This window comes from Centropristis striata, chromosome 20 (genome assembly GCF_030273125.1).
Source record: "Centropristis striata isolate RG_2023a ecotype Rhode Island chromosome 20, C.striata_1.0, whole genome shotgun sequence".
Taxonomy (NCBI): Eukaryota; Metazoa; Chordata; class Actinopteri; order Perciformes; family Serranidae; genus Centropristis; species Centropristis striata.
Window position 1 is genome coordinate 7,558,248 of NC_081536.1, and position 19,978 is coordinate 7,578,225.

The 19,978-nt window shown below is 40.4% G+C and overlaps 1 protein-coding gene across 2 annotated transcripts in view; it reads left to right on the forward strand.

Moving 5' to 3' along the window:
• The window catches only part of LOC131993489 (striatin-like), a 31,548-nt gene extending 11,956 nt beyond the window's left edge, over nucleotides 1–19,592 (forward strand). Inside the window, exons 2-17 of one of the 2 annotated variants that reach the window (XM_059359425.1) lie at nucleotides 2,023–2,126; nucleotides 6,021–6,094; nucleotides 8,891–8,969; nucleotides 9,802–9,972; nucleotides 10,577–10,712; nucleotides 10,810–10,972; nucleotides 11,797–11,907; nucleotides 13,496–13,642; nucleotides 13,778–13,914; nucleotides 14,519–14,694; nucleotides 15,315–15,362; nucleotides 15,443–15,564; nucleotides 15,655–15,822; nucleotides 15,915–16,055; nucleotides 17,101–17,289; nucleotides 18,011–19,592. In XM_059359425.1, the coding sequence (XP_059215408.1) occupies nucleotides 2,023–2,126; nucleotides 6,021–6,094; nucleotides 8,891–8,969; nucleotides 9,802–9,972; nucleotides 10,577–10,712; nucleotides 10,810–10,972; nucleotides 11,797–11,907; nucleotides 13,496–13,642; nucleotides 13,778–13,914; nucleotides 14,519–14,694; nucleotides 15,315–15,362; nucleotides 15,443–15,564; nucleotides 15,655–15,822; nucleotides 15,915–16,055; nucleotides 17,101–17,289; nucleotides 18,011–18,180 (2,136 nt within the window). In that variant the 3' untranslated portion in view covers nucleotides 18,181–19,592. The remainder of the gene's footprint in view (nucleotides 1–2,022; nucleotides 2,127–6,020; nucleotides 6,095–8,890; nucleotides 8,970–9,801; nucleotides 9,973–10,576; nucleotides 10,713–10,809; nucleotides 10,973–11,796; nucleotides 11,908–13,495; nucleotides 13,643–13,777; nucleotides 13,915–14,518; nucleotides 14,695–15,314; nucleotides 15,363–15,442; nucleotides 15,565–15,654; nucleotides 15,823–15,914; nucleotides 16,056–17,100; nucleotides 17,290–18,010) is intronic. The other variant, XM_059359426.1, reaches the window with a different exon arrangement.
• Nucleotides 19,593–19,978: the final 386 nt, after the last annotated feature.

A 19,978-nucleotide genomic window follows, 5' to 3' on the forward strand; every position in this document is an offset into this window, starting at 1 on the left:
TCAGGCGGTTAATGCTCAGTGATACTGGCTCAAGGATGCGGAAAGTCAGATCCATACTAAATGTTGTTAACATTGTTGTCAATCCTGAATGCATTAGTATAGATCCAGCTGAGGACTGATGCACATAAAACAGGGTGAGTAAGGAATGGAGACTGTAGAGGTAATAGGTAGAGTGACATGCTTTCAAAAGCATCAGTTGTTGGCATCTGTGGCTGCGGCTGCTAGCATGTGACTCGTGCCAACTAAACTCAGTGCTGTTTACACTGTCAGACTGCGAACCAGAGAACCTAAACCTTGAGGGCACTGAAGCACGCAGGTTGTTATGAGTTCCTCTGTGGAGTTCTGTGTATGGTAAGAAATTCTGTTATTAACATGAGGCAGACTGAAGTGCTGTCATGACTCATTATTGCAGGCAGCAGCAGCAGCGCTACTTGCTATCCGTGTGAAACTGTGATCCAGCCCACTCAAACTCGCACCATCCTCTGCATGTTGAGTGACATGAAGGGATTCAAGTCAGTTTCATTCCCTTTAAGATGTTAATGTGTGATTTTAGAATTTGAATCATTCCCAGGAGAAAACTCTTATTGAGTGGTGAAGCGTTTGGCATTTGGTGCCTCACTCCATTCTTGTTTGCGATGGCTCTACCATGCCTCTCTCATGATTTACCCGGTTTCAGATTTTGTTTGCCATTAGTGTTAATCCAAGATAAAGCTGCAGTCCAATTATTCTGTTATCTTCTCCTAACTGCAGAGTGGCACTCAGATCCATCTCTTATGCTCATTGTCTTGCTGGTTATTTCCACCAGCTCTCTGAAAGAGAGTGTGATTTTGATTAAATGGCAAAATGGAAACAACATTATCCTTATCCTCCTTTCTGTAAACAGTGCAGACTTAAGCTGCCTCGAGAGTTGTTTTGCAGTCTTCACCTTCCTGTAACCCCTAAAATCCTGAACTGTGTTTGTATTCCCTCTGCTCCTCAGGCTTTATGTAGTGGAAGAAAATTCCATAAGGATGTTTTGGACTTCAGGATTAAAATAAAGAACAAACTTTATTAATTCATTTATAATGCACAGCTGAAATATGTTTCTTTAACACCAACCAAATTTTAACCAGATTTCAGGGGCATTTATGCTAATACTACCCTATAAATCTATACGGCATTAACTGCACATTTGGTAATAATTAATGAGCTGCATGCCTGTGACTAAGATAATGTTTTTTTATGTGTAAGACAACATGAAGCTTCACTTTCTTAACTTTGTAAAAGAAAATGAAACAAATGCAAAGATGTAAATGTACTTAATTGTCATTCATTATTTAAATAATAAATAAAAGTCTTTAATATTTGTAAGGCAGAATAATTGTGAGTGGAATATATTGTTATGATAATAATGGTACAATGTCCGGTCCTGCTGTAAGATGGATACAGTTTTGCTCGATGTTTGTTCTGCTCTGATTGATTTATCTGCTGCAGCATGCTTCTCTGAGAGCTAGCCTCCTCCACTCTCATTACATGCGCGCGCACACACACACACACACACACACACACACACACACACACACACACACACACACACACACACATATGCATTTCTGTGTGGGACCCAGCAATGCAATATAATGTAATGCTGACTCAGACTGAGTGCGTCAACAGCTGCTGCCTGTTACTGAAGAGAGACAGTCGTGTGCAGAGTAAAGGGATTTGAGAGGAGGGAGGGGGGCTGGTTTGTGTGTGGGAGAGTGGGTAGGTTAGATTAAAATAGAATGGTACAGATTGGCCTTTTTTTCCCATCATGCCACGCATATTGATTTGACATCGTGCTATTTCAGTCTCGACAGAAGTCGTTGTTCTCAGATGCTGCCTCGTGGAGGTTGTCTTTGAAGTTAAGCCTTTGTTGCTTGTTAGCTCATATCCAAGATGCCAAAACACCGGAAACATGGACTCTATTTAAAGAAACAACTGCTGTAAATCTTTTACTAATTTCAAACCTGACCTGACAATCCTATTTTTGTGTTTTTTTAGGCCCAAATCGCCTTCCTGCAGGGGGAGAGGAAAGGCCAGGAGAACTTGAAGAAAGACCTTGTGAGGAGGATCAAAATGCTGGAGTACGCGCTGAAGCAAGAGAGGTGAGTTCCTTACCACCCACTGCTGCCTCGGCCCACCCACTATACACACACGGATACTTCAGCTAGCTAGTCTGCAACAACTGCAGTATTTCCATGTTTTTGCACACTCCTAAAAATAAATTCCTGCCTCGGAGAAGTATGGAAAAGGAGACAATGGTAGTGTGAGATTGTAACTGGTCAACAAATCAACATCTGCTGCACCTGCACACTAAGCTCGCACACTCCAGAGTGCTGCTCTCTGCACTTGTTTTGATAACGTGTAAATGGTTGCTAGCGTTTTAAAAGGAGTTTCAGCTTCCTCTTGTTTATATTCCACGTGTACCAGTCTGATGTCTCAGCTGGTGTCAGCAGAAGCAGTATTGTAGTGAGAGTGCCAGAGAGATTCCCCCTGAGTCCAGCTGGTGTGATGTCTCTGGACAAGAGCATGTGTTGGCATGAAGGCTTTGTTTGCTGTCGGATGCTGATGACTCTGCAGCGTCCTCAGTTGAAGGGAGGACGGGGAAAGAAGGAGAGAGGAATTCTCTCACCACCCAAGACGAGGTCACCGAGCTTTCTTTTCTCCAGTAAACCTGAAGAATTACATTGTTCTCATTCTCGTGTGCATTAGCCCATCACCGTCACACAAAAGGTCCCTGTGGTAGCTGTGGTGATACACTTTGCATTTCCCTTTCTCCTTGACGCATGGCAGCACCCTGGAACAAAGATATATTGGTGATTTCAACACGTCTCTATTACTATGAGACACCTAGTATGTCATTCAAATAGACTTTCAAGCAATATACCTAGCGCTACAAAAACGGATCACTCATTTATTTTGGACGTGTAAACCATTTATGGCAAATGTTTTGTCAGTATAGCTAGGGCTGAATATCATTTAGAAGTATTTGATACTGCTAGGTTTTTCACCTTTCTACCAGTTATTAGACAGTACTTTTTTCCAATTTTATAAAATCCATTTTCACAAAATTAAACTACAACATTTCAGATTATGATACAAATCATTATTTTTAATCTTTATTCTCTGTACGTAGCGCTTCCTTGCCTCTATGTGTAACAACAGCCAATCAGCAACATAATTAGATCTTGGTGCAACCATGCTGCAAGCTTATTGGCTCGCTTACGTTGATGAGATTTACTCCTAAAGTATTGAAATTTGGTATTGAAATTTTTTTAAACTATGGAGGCAATTCAGTTGGTGCTTAGAAGTATGGAATTCTGGTAAACTGTCGCAAGTGTAGCCCAGGGTCAACTTAATGAATTTAATGGATAATTTCAGTTAATAATTTTGTAGTTTTGACCATCATTACTATCAACAGCATAAAAACATGAGCAGTCAGACAATTAGACAGCTTTTACATGAAACTTAATGGGATTGACCAAACTTATTTGAAACAGGAGCAGAAGGCAAATAGTAAAATTATTACCCAAACTGTCGATCATTCACATCCATCACAGGTCGCTGATGTCCTGGTCCAACTTTGACCCGTCATACTTAAATCGGCGTTCTTGTTGATTGATTGATTGATTGATTTTATTTGACCATTTTTGATATAAAAAATATGAAACAGCAACCTGTGTCATACATAATATAAATAGATTTAAAAAAAAAAATAGTCAGGGATGACACAATAAAGCCCTAAGGCTTATTTCCATTGTGGTCCCTATAAGGCAGGAGACAGGGGCAAGTAGCAGCATATCTTACATAAATCAAACAAGTTCCATTCTTACATACATACATACATACATACATACATACATGCATCAATCATTCATAAGTCACATAAAAACATAAATTACAGTTTCAAATACACGCAACAGATACAGATTGCCAACATTCTAAGATTGGTGTTTAAACCATTTTTTCAAGTTTTGTTTAAAACTGCATATGCTTCTGATTGATTTAAGTGGGCCAGGTAACCTGTTCCAAAGAATAGTTCCAACATAAAGAAAGGACTTTTTACCCATGTTTGTCTTAACTCTAGTTTAGTTTAGTGTTTACAACCTGCGTTACAACTTGTGTCTCCCCGTCAGACTAAGGATGTAATAAACAACAATTATTATCCCTCTAACATCTAATTATGAGTTATAGCTCACATTTTGACCGCTCCCTTGCAGGTATGATGTAATGGTGTCTGTGTTTAGCCAGGAAATCAAGTCACTGTCTGCTCCCTTAACAATAACCTTGGAGGAAGTACTTAAATGCCCTGTGGTCAACAGTAGAAGTATTGGTTTTGTTAGACAACTGTGAGCGAAGAATGTTTGGAATTCTGTGAATGCAAAGTAAAGCTTTGCTGAAATGAGTGAGTAATAAGCAAAGCCTTCCCTGGATAAGTAAAGGTCACGAATCGATAGTGAAAAATGGGATGGCTAACAAAATGAAATGACTGGTTGCAGGTGCAGATTGTCTGAGAGCATTAACACAACTGGTCTGTTGACAGGTGACAAAATAGCTTGGTGCTCTCTTATCCCTGCAGTCGGCACAGAGGTTAGCTACATTTGGTCAACCTGTGTTCTGTGTGGAGCATCATCATTTTGTTTGTTCAGTATAGAATTGTTCTCTGGTTGTTTGTAGTGTATATTTATCTACTTTTTTCCAGTGAGATCATTGCAGACTCAGGAGCCACACTTAACCCAGAATTACTACCACTTTCCCCAGGTTGCTAAGCAACAGGTCATGTCTCCAAGGGTATCTGAAAGCAATATCAGAATTGGCTTTCTGACTGTGGGATGCACCCAATTTAAAATGAATTTGATTTGGATGGGGGTCGTTTCCTCTGGTTCATTGGAGGAGCAGTGTGGTGGGGGCTGTGTGAACTAAAGGTGTGATCGCTCTCCTTGTGTTGGCTCTTTACTGCTGATGTGTGTGCTGCCATTGGAAGAAATAGCTCAGTATTGTGATCGCTGAAACAGAAAAAAGCTACACATCGACATTTCTTTCTTTTCCTCGTAATTTTCATCCTTTTCAAAAAAAAATTCAAGCAAATTGGAATGACAAATAACAAAGGGTTTGATGATTAAGGTTAATTGCATGAGCAGGGCTGGGCAATATGATAAGATATTTTCATCAAAATGAAAAATAATAAAATATATATGATATATATATATATAAATATATATATATATATATATATATATTTTGCTACATAGTTTTTCCCAATGTCACCAATGTAACTGTAAAAAAAATGTATTGCAAAACTGCATTACAGTTATTTAAGTAATTTGAATGACCAAACTATGGAGGCAATGTTTAGCTAATATGGAGTTTACAAAATAGGCTTCACCATGTGGTTATTTCATATAAACTATTTATTCATTGAATTTTCAGAAAAATATGCTGTATTGTGATATTAATTATTACAAGACATGAAATATGAAATTACCTATATTGGGATTGAAGATTCTGGCCATATTTCCCAGCCCTACATGACAATCAGTTTAATTTTGCATACAAATGTACAGACAGCTGTAACAATTTTGTACCCAAAAAAAAGGAAGTTAAAGCTAGTTAAAGCTTTTAACTATGTATTGTCTTATCAGAATATCAGAAAACAAGCTATTTGAATATATCGACTTGAGACCAGGGGAATTATGATGGCTATTTTTTTCACTATTTATCTACAATGAAAATAATTGTTAGTTGTATGTCATAGTTTCCTTAACAAAAAAAAAGTTTAAATGTTTTGATATTGATTTCAACACAGCCCTACATACAAGCAAAGCTGTCTGGCAAGCAAGCATGTTTGTGGGAAGTAGAGCAAGTTGGTGTTGGGATGACTTTCAAAGCTTATGCAGATGCCGTGCATAATGAGTTTTTTAAATAGCTTCTTCTCAGACCTTTTTGATCAGCCCTGTTTGCTTATTTGTCTCTCTCCACCTTTTTCTCTTCTCTTCCAGAGCAAAGTACCACAAGTTAAAATATGGGACAGAGTTAAATCAAGGTGACATGAAGCCTCCAAGCTACGACTCTGGTAAGTCCATAGTGGCTCAAACAGCCAACTCCCCCTCTTCATACTAAATCACTGTTGAGATGAGTTCACATACCTCAAGTGACAGGACTGGTACGCATGCGAAGGCTGCATTCATGTTGAATCTTGTTGGCCTCGATAGCTTTTTCCTCTCAGTGTCCTTTCCTGAGTGCAGACTGCCATTGTTGTAACTGATGTACTGAACAAATATTGAGCTGCTTAATGAGGCAATGTATAAGAAATGTGACCAAGCTGATGATAAAATATTATAGATTTACAGCGTTTGTGCCGGTTAATAGAAAAAGGATTTCACAATTTCAACTCGCATTCAAAAAATCTATTTAAATGAACTTTCAATTTAAATGATCAAACTAAGAAAAATATAGCAATTATATCACACTTGATAGCAAGTAGCCTATCTTTTTAGAAAAGTTTGAAAATGTTAATGACAGTTCTCAGGAAAAAAAAACCCAATGATCTCTTTAGGAATCAAGACTAGATTGTACTGAATAAAATATATTTTTTTTTAAATTGAATTGTGTGAATTATGACCTAAAAATACAAAGTCTAACCATTATGTGGATTTGGAGCATCAAGTTTAAAACAGTCATACTTTCTGAAAAGAGACACCCTATAAAGGTTCACCTTGTTGGCTCACCCAAATAACAAAAAGCACGATTTCATTTGCCTCTAGTGGTATCTAGCAATGCAGACGTGCGAAGGGGTAGTCTGGTAATGTCCGTGTTGAATATTACTATCTCCAACCAAATATATTTGTAAAAAAATTTGCATTTAGAAAACGGAACAGCAGTGGAAACACTGTTTTTTTTTTTTTTTTGGACAATCTGCAGAACCAGCACTTGATCAGCAGGCTAATATTTTTTTTTTGATGCTGTAAGCACTACAAATGAAATACCATTCTGAGAAATCAAGTCTGGGCTCAGTAAGCTCTCAGTGCACAAAAATATCATCACCACAAATTAAAATTCCTAAAACGCACAGTAAGTAATTTCTGCCACTATGGGTCTGTTAATCAAAACAAAAGACAGACAGATGATGTTGTAAAGTAAAGTGGGATCATGGGAGTTGTTGTCTTTATAGTTTAACAACCACCATTGCCAAAAGAAAATCCATCTGATGTGACTCGGGCAGAAATGAATGTTCATTGACAAGCTCATGTATTACAGTTTTATTCACTTGAAGTTTAGTCACGTTTATTTACATTACGTCATTTCATTCTAATGAAATAGCTGCAAGTAATGTTAGCAAGTTAATATTACGTTAGCTAACCAAACATTGGTAGAGTCAGCTATTGTAGCTAATGTTATGTTGCAAATTCAATCGTGGGGTTTCCCAGTGCTCTCATCTGTTGTCAAAACAGTTGTACTGAAAATATCTTCATGAGTGTGTAATGATGTTGTAATTTTTAATTGGTGGCTGGGAAGGACTACTTTTCATAATAGCACATTGAATAAAAGGCTGTAAATTTAAAGCAGAACTCTGCATGGCTGAATACTACCAGACGTTAGTAAGAAAAATGCACACAAAGCTTAAACTACTGTATCCCCTAAAATCTTAAACATGTGAAGTGTTTCTCTCACTTTTAGGTATTCGCCCTTTCCGTGGCAGTACCTAGTTTTCCCTCAGTATCACTCTTGTATCAGTGCACTACCTGTTCCTTGTTATATTATTGTCATTTAATTGGCCTCTCATGTTCAAGTCCTCTGCCATCATTAAGTCAGATTGCGACATTTTCCTCTCCTCTCCTCATCCCTATTCATGAGGGCTGTTCAAAGCAGCCGAGCCCTTGAAGTGTTGATGAATGGGGGGTGGGGGTGGAGGGGCGAGGTGTTAGGTGGAGGGGATGGAAGAGGGGGAGACGAGGAGTGGGAGGTGGCGCTCGTATGGTGGTGCACCTGCCCGTTCCTCACCCCTCTGAATTAGGCATGACCCACTTTCCGAGGCACCCTCGTCTCTCTGCCCCGCCAAATCAACCTCCTCGACACACACACACACACAGTCACCCCATCTAAATCTTATTAACACGTCTCCCTGCTCCGTGCAAAATTCCCAGCTGACTCTGGAGCAGAGTGCTGACGTTGTTTAATATCAAAGTGAGCTTTGAATCACATCATTACTTGTTTTGTCAGAGCTGTAGACAATCATAAAGAGTGCGCGTTGTTCTGGATGCTGCAGGCACAGAAACCCATTGCTGCTCTTTCCAGTATGTCATGGGACGTAGCTGGAGAAGAGACCAGCCATTTTGAACGTGTCAGAATGCGTCATTAAATATCAAATGTCTTGTTCTAGCATCAACAACAAGCCGTTGCTCATGAGTTTTAAATCTCTCATCTGCTTTTACTGCGAGTGTTGTTGTGTACACAGTTTTAATAGGGCAATAATTACTTACTGGGATGTAAATATTTGGATTGAGGCTAGCTATTAAAGTTCCACATGTTGACAAATGACAACTCGGGTCCAAATCCAACCATGAACAAACAAGGTGAATAAGTAAGAGTGTAAATACTGATTGCTGGCTTAAGAATCTTTAGCTGTTTTTTTTGCAATAAACGTGCAAGTGTTATTTCACTGACACAGTTTAAAGAGAAGCAATACCCTCTTCAATTTGACTCTAATCCACTTGCTGAAAACAAACTAAGCTCTGGATGTGTGTAGTTGCCAGGATGCTGTGATGCAGGAATGTTCTGGTCGTGTTTACAGAGTGGAAATAATGTCAGAGGCTGTGCTGTGTGTTTGTGGAGCCCTGATTTGTGTCCTCCTCCTCCTCCTCTCCTACAGATGAGGCCAACGAGAACGAGTCTTCTGGATCGCTCAACAATCAGCTGTCCTGGAAACAAGGCCGTCAGCTCCTCAGACAGTAAGTGCTCATGCTTTAATCCTTCAGTGACAGTCTTTAACCCAGAAAATGAAATCGCTGCACTAAAATGAAACGCAACAAGATACCAGGCCCCGAGTTGCATTTCCTTGCAATAGTAATGTCCCTCGTGTCAGACTAACACCTTTTATAACTGTGCTTACTGTGCCAGAAGTGCTTTGGCTCAAAAATAACTGTGGGGAAGAGCTCCCTCACATGGGCAGCAGCAGTCATTACCTGCTGTGTGTTTTGTTTTCTCTGGTTCACCCAAAAAGTCTCTACTATCAGTCCATGTAAATAAACCAGGCTCCGGCCTTTATCCCAGGCGCCATCAGGCAGCCTCGCACATCATCTGCCCCAACATGCTGCCATGATGAGGCAGCCAATTTATTCTCGACTGTGTCAAGGGACAGATCAATAGTGTGCTAAGACACCCCAACCCCCTCCTCTTTCAGTCAGTAGCCCGCTCAAATTGCTAGAACTTCTTCTGCATCCCTACAGGGTAGGTGTAATATTTGATGAGTAGCTCATCTTTCCTCAGCAGTGCTGATTCCATCAGCTAGACAACTACCAGAGGACATGGCACTTTTTACAGTATCAAGTACTTAACTCATTATCTTGTCTTTGTAGTAAATTAACTGTAGAAAGTAGAAAAGCAGTCCTTTTTAACAGACCTTTGCGGTATTATAAAAAGATTCTTGCATCTCCTATTACAAACTTTCTCCATTCTACACTACACATACATAAAGTTCATATACCTTGCACGGTAAACTACACTTTTAAAATTGAGTTAGACCGTTTGCAGCCAGGTTTAAGTTAATATACTGTGTTTCAGGTACCTTCAGGAGGTGGGCTACACAGACACCATCTTAGATGTGAAGTCCCAGCGGGTCCGAGCACTGCTAGGACTAGCAGGCGACGGAGGCGGCAGGACAGGGGAACGGACCAGTACTGAGCCTTTGGTCAATGGGACGGACACATCAACAAAGGGCATGGGCACCAGAGGGTGAGTATTCTCCTCTAAAGCTGTCTACAGACTGAGCGGTAATTAATAACAACAACAATACTACAAGAAGGGCTGGAGCTAATGGGTCAAATCTTTATTAATAACACTGACATTCAAATTCGAATCAACATTTCAGCGCTGCGTAGCTTTTCTTTTTTTGCATGTAATCTAATGAATCACTTTATTCAAATTAAGGGTTTTGTTCAAGGATTTTTATTACTTTTTTAGTCAAAAGAATTCAAAAAGTGACATCCAGTACAGTCTTAATTACAGCTTCAATGCATGTGACACTGTGTGGGATGGGTCTGATAAATGCTGGTTCACAATTTGTTCAGGATTTTACAGATTCAATTTTGAGGTATATATCAGAGTCTGCTCAATTGTTGCAGTACAATAAAAAAACTGATGCAAGAGAAGTGAAGTCACTAATCTGTGCCACTGTCATGTTGATCAAGGTTTGGTCATGGGCGGTCCTTACAACCACTTTTTTTATGATTGTGTGAACTTCTGTCTGGGACAGTGCAAAATTGCACAGAGCAAAGTGGCTTTAACTGTGTATTGATGCTTTAGCATAATATTCTGATGCATCATTGTCCCACGACAGGAAAGCTGAGCTCTCTGACACTAGCGCTGTGCTGGAGGCCTTCAAGTTCATTGAGAATGCAGCAGCTGAGTTCAGCGATGAAGATGATGAAGATGACAGCGAGGGGAGGGACAGGACTAATGTGGAATCCAGGACGGTAAGAAAACATTTTCCGCTTGTCTTCTGGGCTTACACAAAGTTATGTAGCAAAGTGTCGCTGCGCTATTAATAACGATATTCAATACTTTCCACAGATCCTGAGAAAGAAGCCTGCTTCGTCAACAACGCCGGCCAGTATGGACACCAGCGAGGACCCTGACACTGAAGAGGCACTGAAGGGCTTTGACTTCCTGTCCAGCCCTGACGAGATGGACACCTCGCCAGAGTCCAGAGGCAACGGGGACGGCACAGACTGGGGTAGGTCTTGGATCAGTCAAGAACTGAGCTGCAGATACAATTATAACACCTACAATATCAAAATGTTTATTCATTTTCTCTTGCACAATAATAAGCTTTATTTTTACCTACAAATGTAATATCTTTCAGAGGCACTGAATTTTATTCTGTAATTTTATAATTTGCCTGTTTTTCTGAATTTGACTTGTCCTCATAGTTTGGTGCGTGTTCATGGAGTACTCGTCATTCATATATCACGCTGTGGTCATAAATCATGATGTTTGGATGTTGCTGTGTTTAACCCATAGTTTGTGATCTCTTCCACTGTGTGTTCCCATAGCCAGCCTGTGACCACAATGTCTCTTCCACTCCCGTGTGTCGTTAAATCAACCTGATTCCCTCACTGGGCCTTAGAACCAAAGCCAGAAAGATAAAAATGGGCTTGATGTCATGCTGAGGTGTTTCTTTGTATTGGAACGTTGGTTCATTTTGATTATCACAAAGATTTCATGGTGACGATTGTTTGATTAGATTCATCATGACTGAGAAATGTTCAAATGAAAGAACTCTACACATGGCATTAACATCCCTCCTGCCACTTTTTACCTTTTCCAATCAAAAAAAACAAACCCTAAAAATATTAAACAAGATATGTATGAGTCTTCTATCACAGAAGTGATAGATGGCTGCTTAAAGAAAATATGTTACTCTCCTAGAGGCTTTAGAAACCTCCAGGAGAGTCTGAGAGAGGTCTCTGTACCTTGCCTACCCTGCCCGGCCACTCGGGCCTCGACCAGAGCAGTTCCTCAACAGCCTCTCGGTCTGGTTTTGTTCCCCCTGTGTAGAGAAGGACGAGCAAGGTCCCATTTCTGAGGCCTGGGACGTGGACCCGGGCCTGATAACCAAACTCAAGGAGCAGTACAGAAAGGAGCGCAAGGGGAAAAAGGGGGTGAAGAGTAAGTCCTGTCAGGCGTTGCTGCCTCGCTCCTACTCCTCTCTCTGTAGAGCCTGACTTTCCTGAGTTCAGCCAAAAAGCCTCAGATCAAAAACAAAACATCTTGGCTGTTTTTTCTCATCTCCTTCTTTAGCTGCTCCTTATGATGCCCTATACTTGGCACTGCTCTGTCCTTTTTGTCTATCATTTCATACTGAATGTCCCCTCTGTCTTCTTCTGAATGTACCGTTCATACCAATCTGTCACCTTTATTTTCCTGCCCAAACAGACTATAATGCTTGATGCATGCTTTTCTTTCCTGTTTAATGTTTTAATTTCTATTCACGCCATCATCCTGTCCACACTGTAAAATGATCCGATTAATGTAAAGTAAGTCGTGATGAGACGTCCATCTCTGTCCCCTCTGGGCTAGTCTCTACAGTCAACTATTTCCTGCATCGGTACCGTCTCCACTCATAACATAATTATCACCACCGTCATCCATGTCATCTGTCAGCCATGTTGACACTACGGTAATAACTAATTTTGCTGCAGTTGTAAATTGATGGCAATTACAAGCTTTTTCTGTGACTCAGTGAAGTGACTCAGCTCTCAGAATAACAGCCCACTTCAGATGTAGCCTCATTCACTGGCTGAGAGCTCTTAAATTTCACATTTGTGAGGCCAGAGCATTGCTGCAGATTTTTTTCTTCCTGTAATTGAATCATGAGATAAATAACTTAGTTCAGCTCCCTTTTTTCATCATTTGATTGCAACACCACTTTTAACACTTGGCTTCTCCTCCTCTGGTTTATGCAGAAAGCTATTTTTGATCTTCACACTGTGTTTGTACTTTTAACTCCTTTGTGGGTGTGTGGAGGAGATTTTTAAGGCAGTTGTTCCTTTGGTGTTGGCAGCAGGGTTAGGGTTTGGAGCCTTGAGTTTTGCATTTTGGCTGTTGCTATCTTTTTTCTTTGGACTAAATGGGACCATGATGGTCTCTTTATTACATTATGTTGAAGGAGACTTAAAACTAGCAATTGAGACCATAAACTCATCAGGAAAATGTTTCCTGATGTAATAAATCAAGTAGGAAGTAGGGTCATTTTCTCATAGAATTCTTTACAATTTTTTTTGCAATCAATAGCCTGGCCATTAACAAGAATGCCGTTTTAAGCCACTTTAGCGTTGGCTTCACTTTTCAGACCCAGGGGTTGCTGCTTGGTGAAAATGTTTGTAATCTCGACATAAACATCCATACCTGGTTCACTTAATTATTCTGCCTGGATTGAGATCTCATAAAATCCAGTTGTATGTTTATAATACTCTCTCCACACAGCACATACTTTCCTACCTCTTCAGTTAATCTAACAAGGACTCTGATGCCGACTTCCCTTCATTTTCTCTTCTTTTACATAACATAATTTATTAATTTATTTTCTTCCCTTTCAGTGCTGCTTCCCTTCCATCTTCTTTTTCAGCTTGTACTCACAGCTTTATAATCAAATATTTATTGTTTTCGTTCTTTTTGCTCTTTTTTATTTTTTTCTCTCCACTCGCCATTACTGTGTGTCTGTATTTTAACACCTTTGACCTGACTTGTTAAACAGGGCCGAACCGATCCAAGCTGCAGGACATGCTGGCTAACCTGAGAGATGCAGAGGACTTATCCCACATGCAGCCTCCACCATCCTCTCCGCAATCCCGGCCCAACGCAGTCCGGTTCAACGAACACGATGGGAATCGACCGGATGAAGGTGCTTGAGCAAAAGCTGCAGTAGATTGTTGCGTTCAAGTGTTAACTTCTTGTTATACAGCATTAAATTCCCTTTATTGCTGGCTAACTGTGTCTGCAGTGGTTATATACTTATTATTCAATTTTCTTTCCCCAGTTGAGGCACTGACCTTCCCGCCCACCTCAGGGAAGTCCTTCATTATGGGCACAGACGAGGCCATGGAGAGCGAGCTGGGCCTGGGGGAGCTCGCTGGACTCACCGTGGCCAATGAGGCCGACAGTCTGGCATATGATGTGAGTCGGAAGAGGCAGAATGGACTTTAAGCACCATGGGACCATTTCTCTGGGGAAAAACTATTTCTGTTCATGTTTCCATCCCACCTTCCTCCTCTAATCCGCAGCAAGCCATCACACGCTGAAAACTTGCCATTTGAGTCTCACGCGGCTATTTTTATAGACAGCGTCAGGGAAACTGCTTTGAAATCGAAGATATCAGTAATTTTTTTAGATCACATTTACAACTGTAATGTCAAAGTCACATGGCTATAAAAACACCTGCGTTGGCTGAAGAATGCTTTTTAAGATTGGGCTGTGATGGTAGGCTTTGACAGAAAAAAAAGTGGTTAAAGGGTGTTTTTATTTACATGCAACTGGCAATAATAAGAAATGGCATTAAAAAAGTCACTCTGTCAGTCACTGAATTGCTAAAATTAAGCACTGAACATGTTTTAAGCGGCTGACTGCACTCCAAAATAGCAGAAACATATTACACTACTTTGGTTTTCAGTGTGAATGTATTGCTTTGTTTCTTGTGCAAATAACTGATTATACAACATACTTTTAGATTATAATGCTGATAATTGGATGTTGAGTTTCTGATTAGATGTCTCCTCCTCAGATTGGCAACAATAAGGATGCCATGAGAAAAACATGGAACCCAAAATTCACACTCCGCAGCCATTTTGATGGGATTCGAGCTCTGGCCTTTCACCCCATTGAACCTGTCCTGGTCACTGCTTCAGAGGACCACACACTCAAAATGTGGAACCTGCAAAAGACAGCTCCTGCCAAAAAGTAAGAATATCGTCACGCTAGTTGAATACTTCCTCAACAGTATTCCAATTGCCTGATCTCCGATGATATTGTCAACTCCATTTGCATCTTCAGTCTGACATTGCCTCCACTAACCGATTTCCGTGGGTAAGAGGAACTTGAGTTTCTCTAACCAATCACCAGACTTCTGCAAACCAAACCGGCTAACTTGCAGTTCAGCCCTGTGCTAAGAGACACTAACACTTAGACAACAGTGTGTTTGGTTCAGTCTCTTTGTACTTGTAGTAGCAGAGTGAACATTATTATGGGGAAAAAAGCTCTGTTGTTGATTACAGTCCCATAAGAAGGACAGCTCTTTGCAGTGTCACATGATTTAGCTGCAGGAAATTGTCCCCATGTGACAAAGAACTAACGACTCATACAGTATGTCACAACTCTGCAGCTGACAGTCTGTAGTAATGTGAGGTGTTTTATTTTTAGAGGCTGAAGTCACTGTAGAGTCAAGGGTATTTGTGCAATAAAACAGCATGACACAGTATGTGCACTGCTATAGTAGGAAATTGTGCATCCATTTATTCACTAACACATAGTAACCTGACATTGCAGTATTTTACATGAATGAATACGTTCTTTGCCCACAGGAGTACATCCTTAGATGTGGAGCCGATCTACACCTTCAGGGCCCACAGGTAAAAACACAGCACAGAAATCAACTTTTTGTGTGTGTTTTAGTGTTAGTTTTGCTAATAAATTATTTTTTAAACCACAGGGGGGCTGTACTGAGTGTGGTGATGAGCAGTACAGGGGAGCAGTGCTTCAGCGGAGGGGTTGATGGGACTATACAGTGCTGGAACACCCCCAACCCCAACATCGACCCCTACGACTCCTACGGTAACGGCACCATGTGTTTCCTTTAAATCCGACTATTTTCAAATCAGATCATGGTAACTGACTTTGATGTTTCTGTGTTGTCTGTGACAGACCCATCAATGCTGCGCGGAGCATTAAGTGGACACACTGACTCAGTTTGGGGTTTGGTGTACAGCAGCGCACACCAGCGCCTCCTCTCCTGCTCTGCGGACGGGACCGTGAGACTGTGGGACGCCAACACCACCTCCCCTGCCCTCGCAGTATTTAACGAAGACAAAAGTACTGACTTTAAGCTTTTATCAGGCCTTATTTCATCATATTTGCTTTAATTAAATAATTTACATAAATGTATCTGTTTTTCTGCTTACAAGAGCTGGGAGTTCCCTCCTCAGTAGACCTGGTGTGCAGTGAACCAGCCCACCTGGTCACATCCTTCACAAACGGGCAGATTGGTCTCTTCAACATGGAGACCCGCCAGCTGGTGCTCAACCTCGAGTCCAATCTGGAGCCAGGTAGGTTAACAGATGAAAGACTGCAACAATTAGACCTCTAATCGGTAAAATTCTCCTTTGATTTCTAGACTTCTAATAAACGGGGTTCGCATGGGTGCTTGAAATCGTTAAAAATGCTTAAATTTAAATGTTGCATTTTCAAGGTTTAAAAAGTGCTTGGATTTTGGATAAAGTGCTTGTTAATGCTTGAGATTCTTACTGTATTTCTCTTGCAATCTGACTATATCCATCTATAGACTATAGATAATCACATGTTCAATGTAAAAAAAAAAAAAAAAAGAGTAGCCTATCTGAAATGAAGACCGTTCCTCCTAAAAGTGTAATACCATCGCTGTTGGTATGGTTCAGTGAAATCTCCCCCTTTTAGTATGTAAGTACTCATCTAAAACATGCAATTTACAACCGGTGTAAGGTACTGGAAAAGCTTGAAAATGTACCTTGAAAGTCCTTGAAAAATGGTTTAATTTGACCACTGCTCAAGTGTACGAACCCTGAGTAAAAAAACATGCTTTACAATACTATAACAATGTTTAAGTAGAGTCAAAGAATATGGCTCTTGGGTAACATCTAGTGGCAGCTGAAGGAAAGTAAATCATCAGCAGATTTCACAATGTTTTCTGTTTTATTACTTATTACTACTTACTGCCAGTTGGGTCACTGATACACTACTTTAGGCACAATATCTAACTGTGCATATACTGTAATAACAATGTTAAATATATCTGTAATAAAGCTGTCTCGAGTACAAACTGGCTCACGGTGTTATCACACTGCTTTAAATAGTGAAATGCACATTGTGTTATTTTCTAACACTAAAAACAAAACAATAACTACATTTCACAATTACAACAATTAACAATTACAAAAAAATGGAGTTAGGAGGCTTTGTGAAGTATTGTGGCATCACGGGATTTTTGAACCTAGAGCCTAATAACTTCCACTGGTTTTTAGTTGCTGACAATTTAATTCAGATTGACTGTCCTCTGGGTCTAAATCTCGCTCTCCTGCTGTGTGATGTCTAATGCACTTGTCTGTTTTAAACCAGGCACTCCCTGTCAGATCAATAAGGTCCTCAGCCACCCGACTCTTCCCATCACCATCACTGCGCAGGAGGACAGACACATCAAGTTCTTTGATAACAACAGTGGGAAGCTGATTCACTCCATGGTGGCTCACCTGGATGCTGTCACAAGCTTAGCTGTAGATCCTAATGGACTTTATCTCATGTCAGGCAGTAAGTACATCTGAACCACTGTCTCCTTGTGCTTTGTCTAACAGAACTGTTGTCCCTTTATCAGAGCTCTAATTTAACTTTTTTCACTGCTGTCCCAAACTGTCCTGAAATAAAAATTACAAAAAGTAAATAATGGCAGTCTGAATCAGAAAATGACACTTTTTTTTTTTACACAGTAAAATCATTTCCATAATTAAAACTGATGCATTTCATAAATTAAACACCATGGACATTTTTTAATTATGAATTTCTTCACATTTTAAAAAAACCTTAATACATACAGTCATGGAAAAAATGATTAGACCACCCTTGTTTTCTTCAATTTCTTGTTCATTTGTATTGCCTGGTACAACTAAAGGTACATTTGTTTGGACAAATATAATGATAACAACAAAAATAGCTCATCATTAAGTGCTGATCTCTAGCCATTTTCCATGGTTCTATTGATAATGATTTTGGTTATTGTCAAGAAAACCATGGAAAATGGCTAGATATCAGCGCTTAAATTAAACTCTTATGGGCTATTTTGTTATTATTATATTTTTATATACTTACCATTTTTTCCATGACTGTATACATATTCATTGATTTATTCATTTTTTCTTTTTTGTAATATCTGTAAACTTTGCGTCACCATTTTTCCTTTCGGATATCTCAAAAAGTAAAATTTTTGAATTGCTGTTCCCCTTGTACCACTTACAACTCGTCGTGTCCTCTGCAGGTCACGACTGCTCAATCCGTCTGTGGAACCTGGAGAGTAAAACCTGCATCCAGGAGTTCACGGCTCACAGAAAGAAGTTTGAGGAGTCGATCCACGATGTGGCGTTCCATCCGTCTAAATGCTACATCGCCAGCGCCGGGGCAGACGCTCTTGCCAAAGTGTTCGTATGACGCGGAGCTGCGGCCCCGCTCTCTGACTCAGCCTCCCATGATCAGGGACCAATAGAGACACAGGAGGGGAAGGACCTTCAGGCATGGGTCCAGTCCCACTTCTCACAGCCAACTGGTTTCCTGTCGGACTGGTAGACTATGTAGCCGCTAGCCTCAAACAGGCCGTGACTCTCCATAAAGAGGGTCGGCAGGGAGGGCAGTCAGGAGGAGAACTGCGCTCCAGTCCCCTATCTACCATCCAGGCAGGCCTGGGTGTGACCGGCCACAGCGCCCCCCCGCCCCCCCAAACAGACTAAAACTCAACCTCCGTAGCTAGGAGGCTCAGGACAAGTGTTAAAGAGTGCGGAGTGGAGATAGAGGTTTCAAGCCGGTCTTCTGCCCCCGTAACTTCACGCTCATCCCAAACCCCTCTGGCCCTCGACCTTCCCTCTCAGACGAACCAGGTCGGGACCCTTTACTCCAAGTCAGGTTTTGTGTTGTGTTGTTCCAGAAATGTGGGGTACTGAAGGCTCGCTGGAGCTGTCGTGGAAGCCTCTCACTTCTTCTTCTTCTTCTTCTTCTCTGCTTCCCAGACTGACTCTGCTTGCTGGCCTGCCTTTATTTTCCTTTTTAAAAACACGTATTGACAAATGTGCCTTTGCTTTAAAAAGGTCTTGAAAATGTTATTTTAACAAGCTTGTTTCGGGGAACAGGGAGGGAGGGGACGGCAGAGAAACGGAGCTGGTTGTCACAATGTTGTGGAATTTTAACATTGGATGTAAAATTACAAATGCTTATAATAAACAAAATATATATTCAGTCTTAAAATTTACTGTGCAGCGTGAGTTTGAGTGCTCCTTTTTGATAAGTGTGGTTGGGGAATCAATTTTGTGCATTTCAAGGCAAAGCTGGTAGAGTGATACAGACCATTAAATATAATGCCTGTTTGTTAGATTCAAGTAACTGTACACTTCAGAAGTAAGATTACAAGCTTATGTGTCCAAAGTAAACCATCTTGGTTATATAATTACAATTCAAACTTCTAGATGTCCATTTTAGGAATAACTAATTGATTTTGGCCAGTTTGCTCTTGTGAATTGAATGGCTTGTACTGTATGTAGTTTTCCCCAATTGTGCGGACATGCTCGACTACATTGTGATGTATCATGTCCAGATATTTACAGTAGTCCAGTGTTTAGCAGGAAATTAGTGCAGTACTGTGGGACTACTTTGAAATAAAGAGCTGACCATCCAACACTGAGGGAAGAGAGATTCCAGTTTTCTGTAAACTGTGAGGACGAAACTATCCTGGGGTTAAAAAACAAATCAATCAAGATGCTGTACGTGTAGAGTACAGCTTCAAATGAGCCATTTTCTCAGTCACTGGTTTGTATATGAGTATGTTCAAAATAAAACCTGCTGTAAAATGTTAACTGGGCTCTGATGTTGGTCATTTGACAAGCGTGAAGGCGTGTTGTTTGCAACTTGCAGAAATCAAATGTTGTCGTCAGTGCAGATTAGGAATTTGCCACAAATCTGTTTGCAGTGTACTGATGTGAACGCAAAACTGTCATTTAGCTACTTTGAGACTGAAGAAAACAAAAAACAAAACAATGATTGTCAGGCAAGTTCTGGACATACAAGGAGTATCTTTTTTTTTTTCTATAATTTTAAGTGGATTTATGGAAAATTATTTGCAACTTGATAAGCTTCATGCAGCTACAATCTGAGATGTTCCCAAAAAAAAAGGCTGAAAAAAATAGAACTTAAGCAGAAGTCGAATTGACGTGCTGTGAATAAACTTAAGTAAACATGGTTT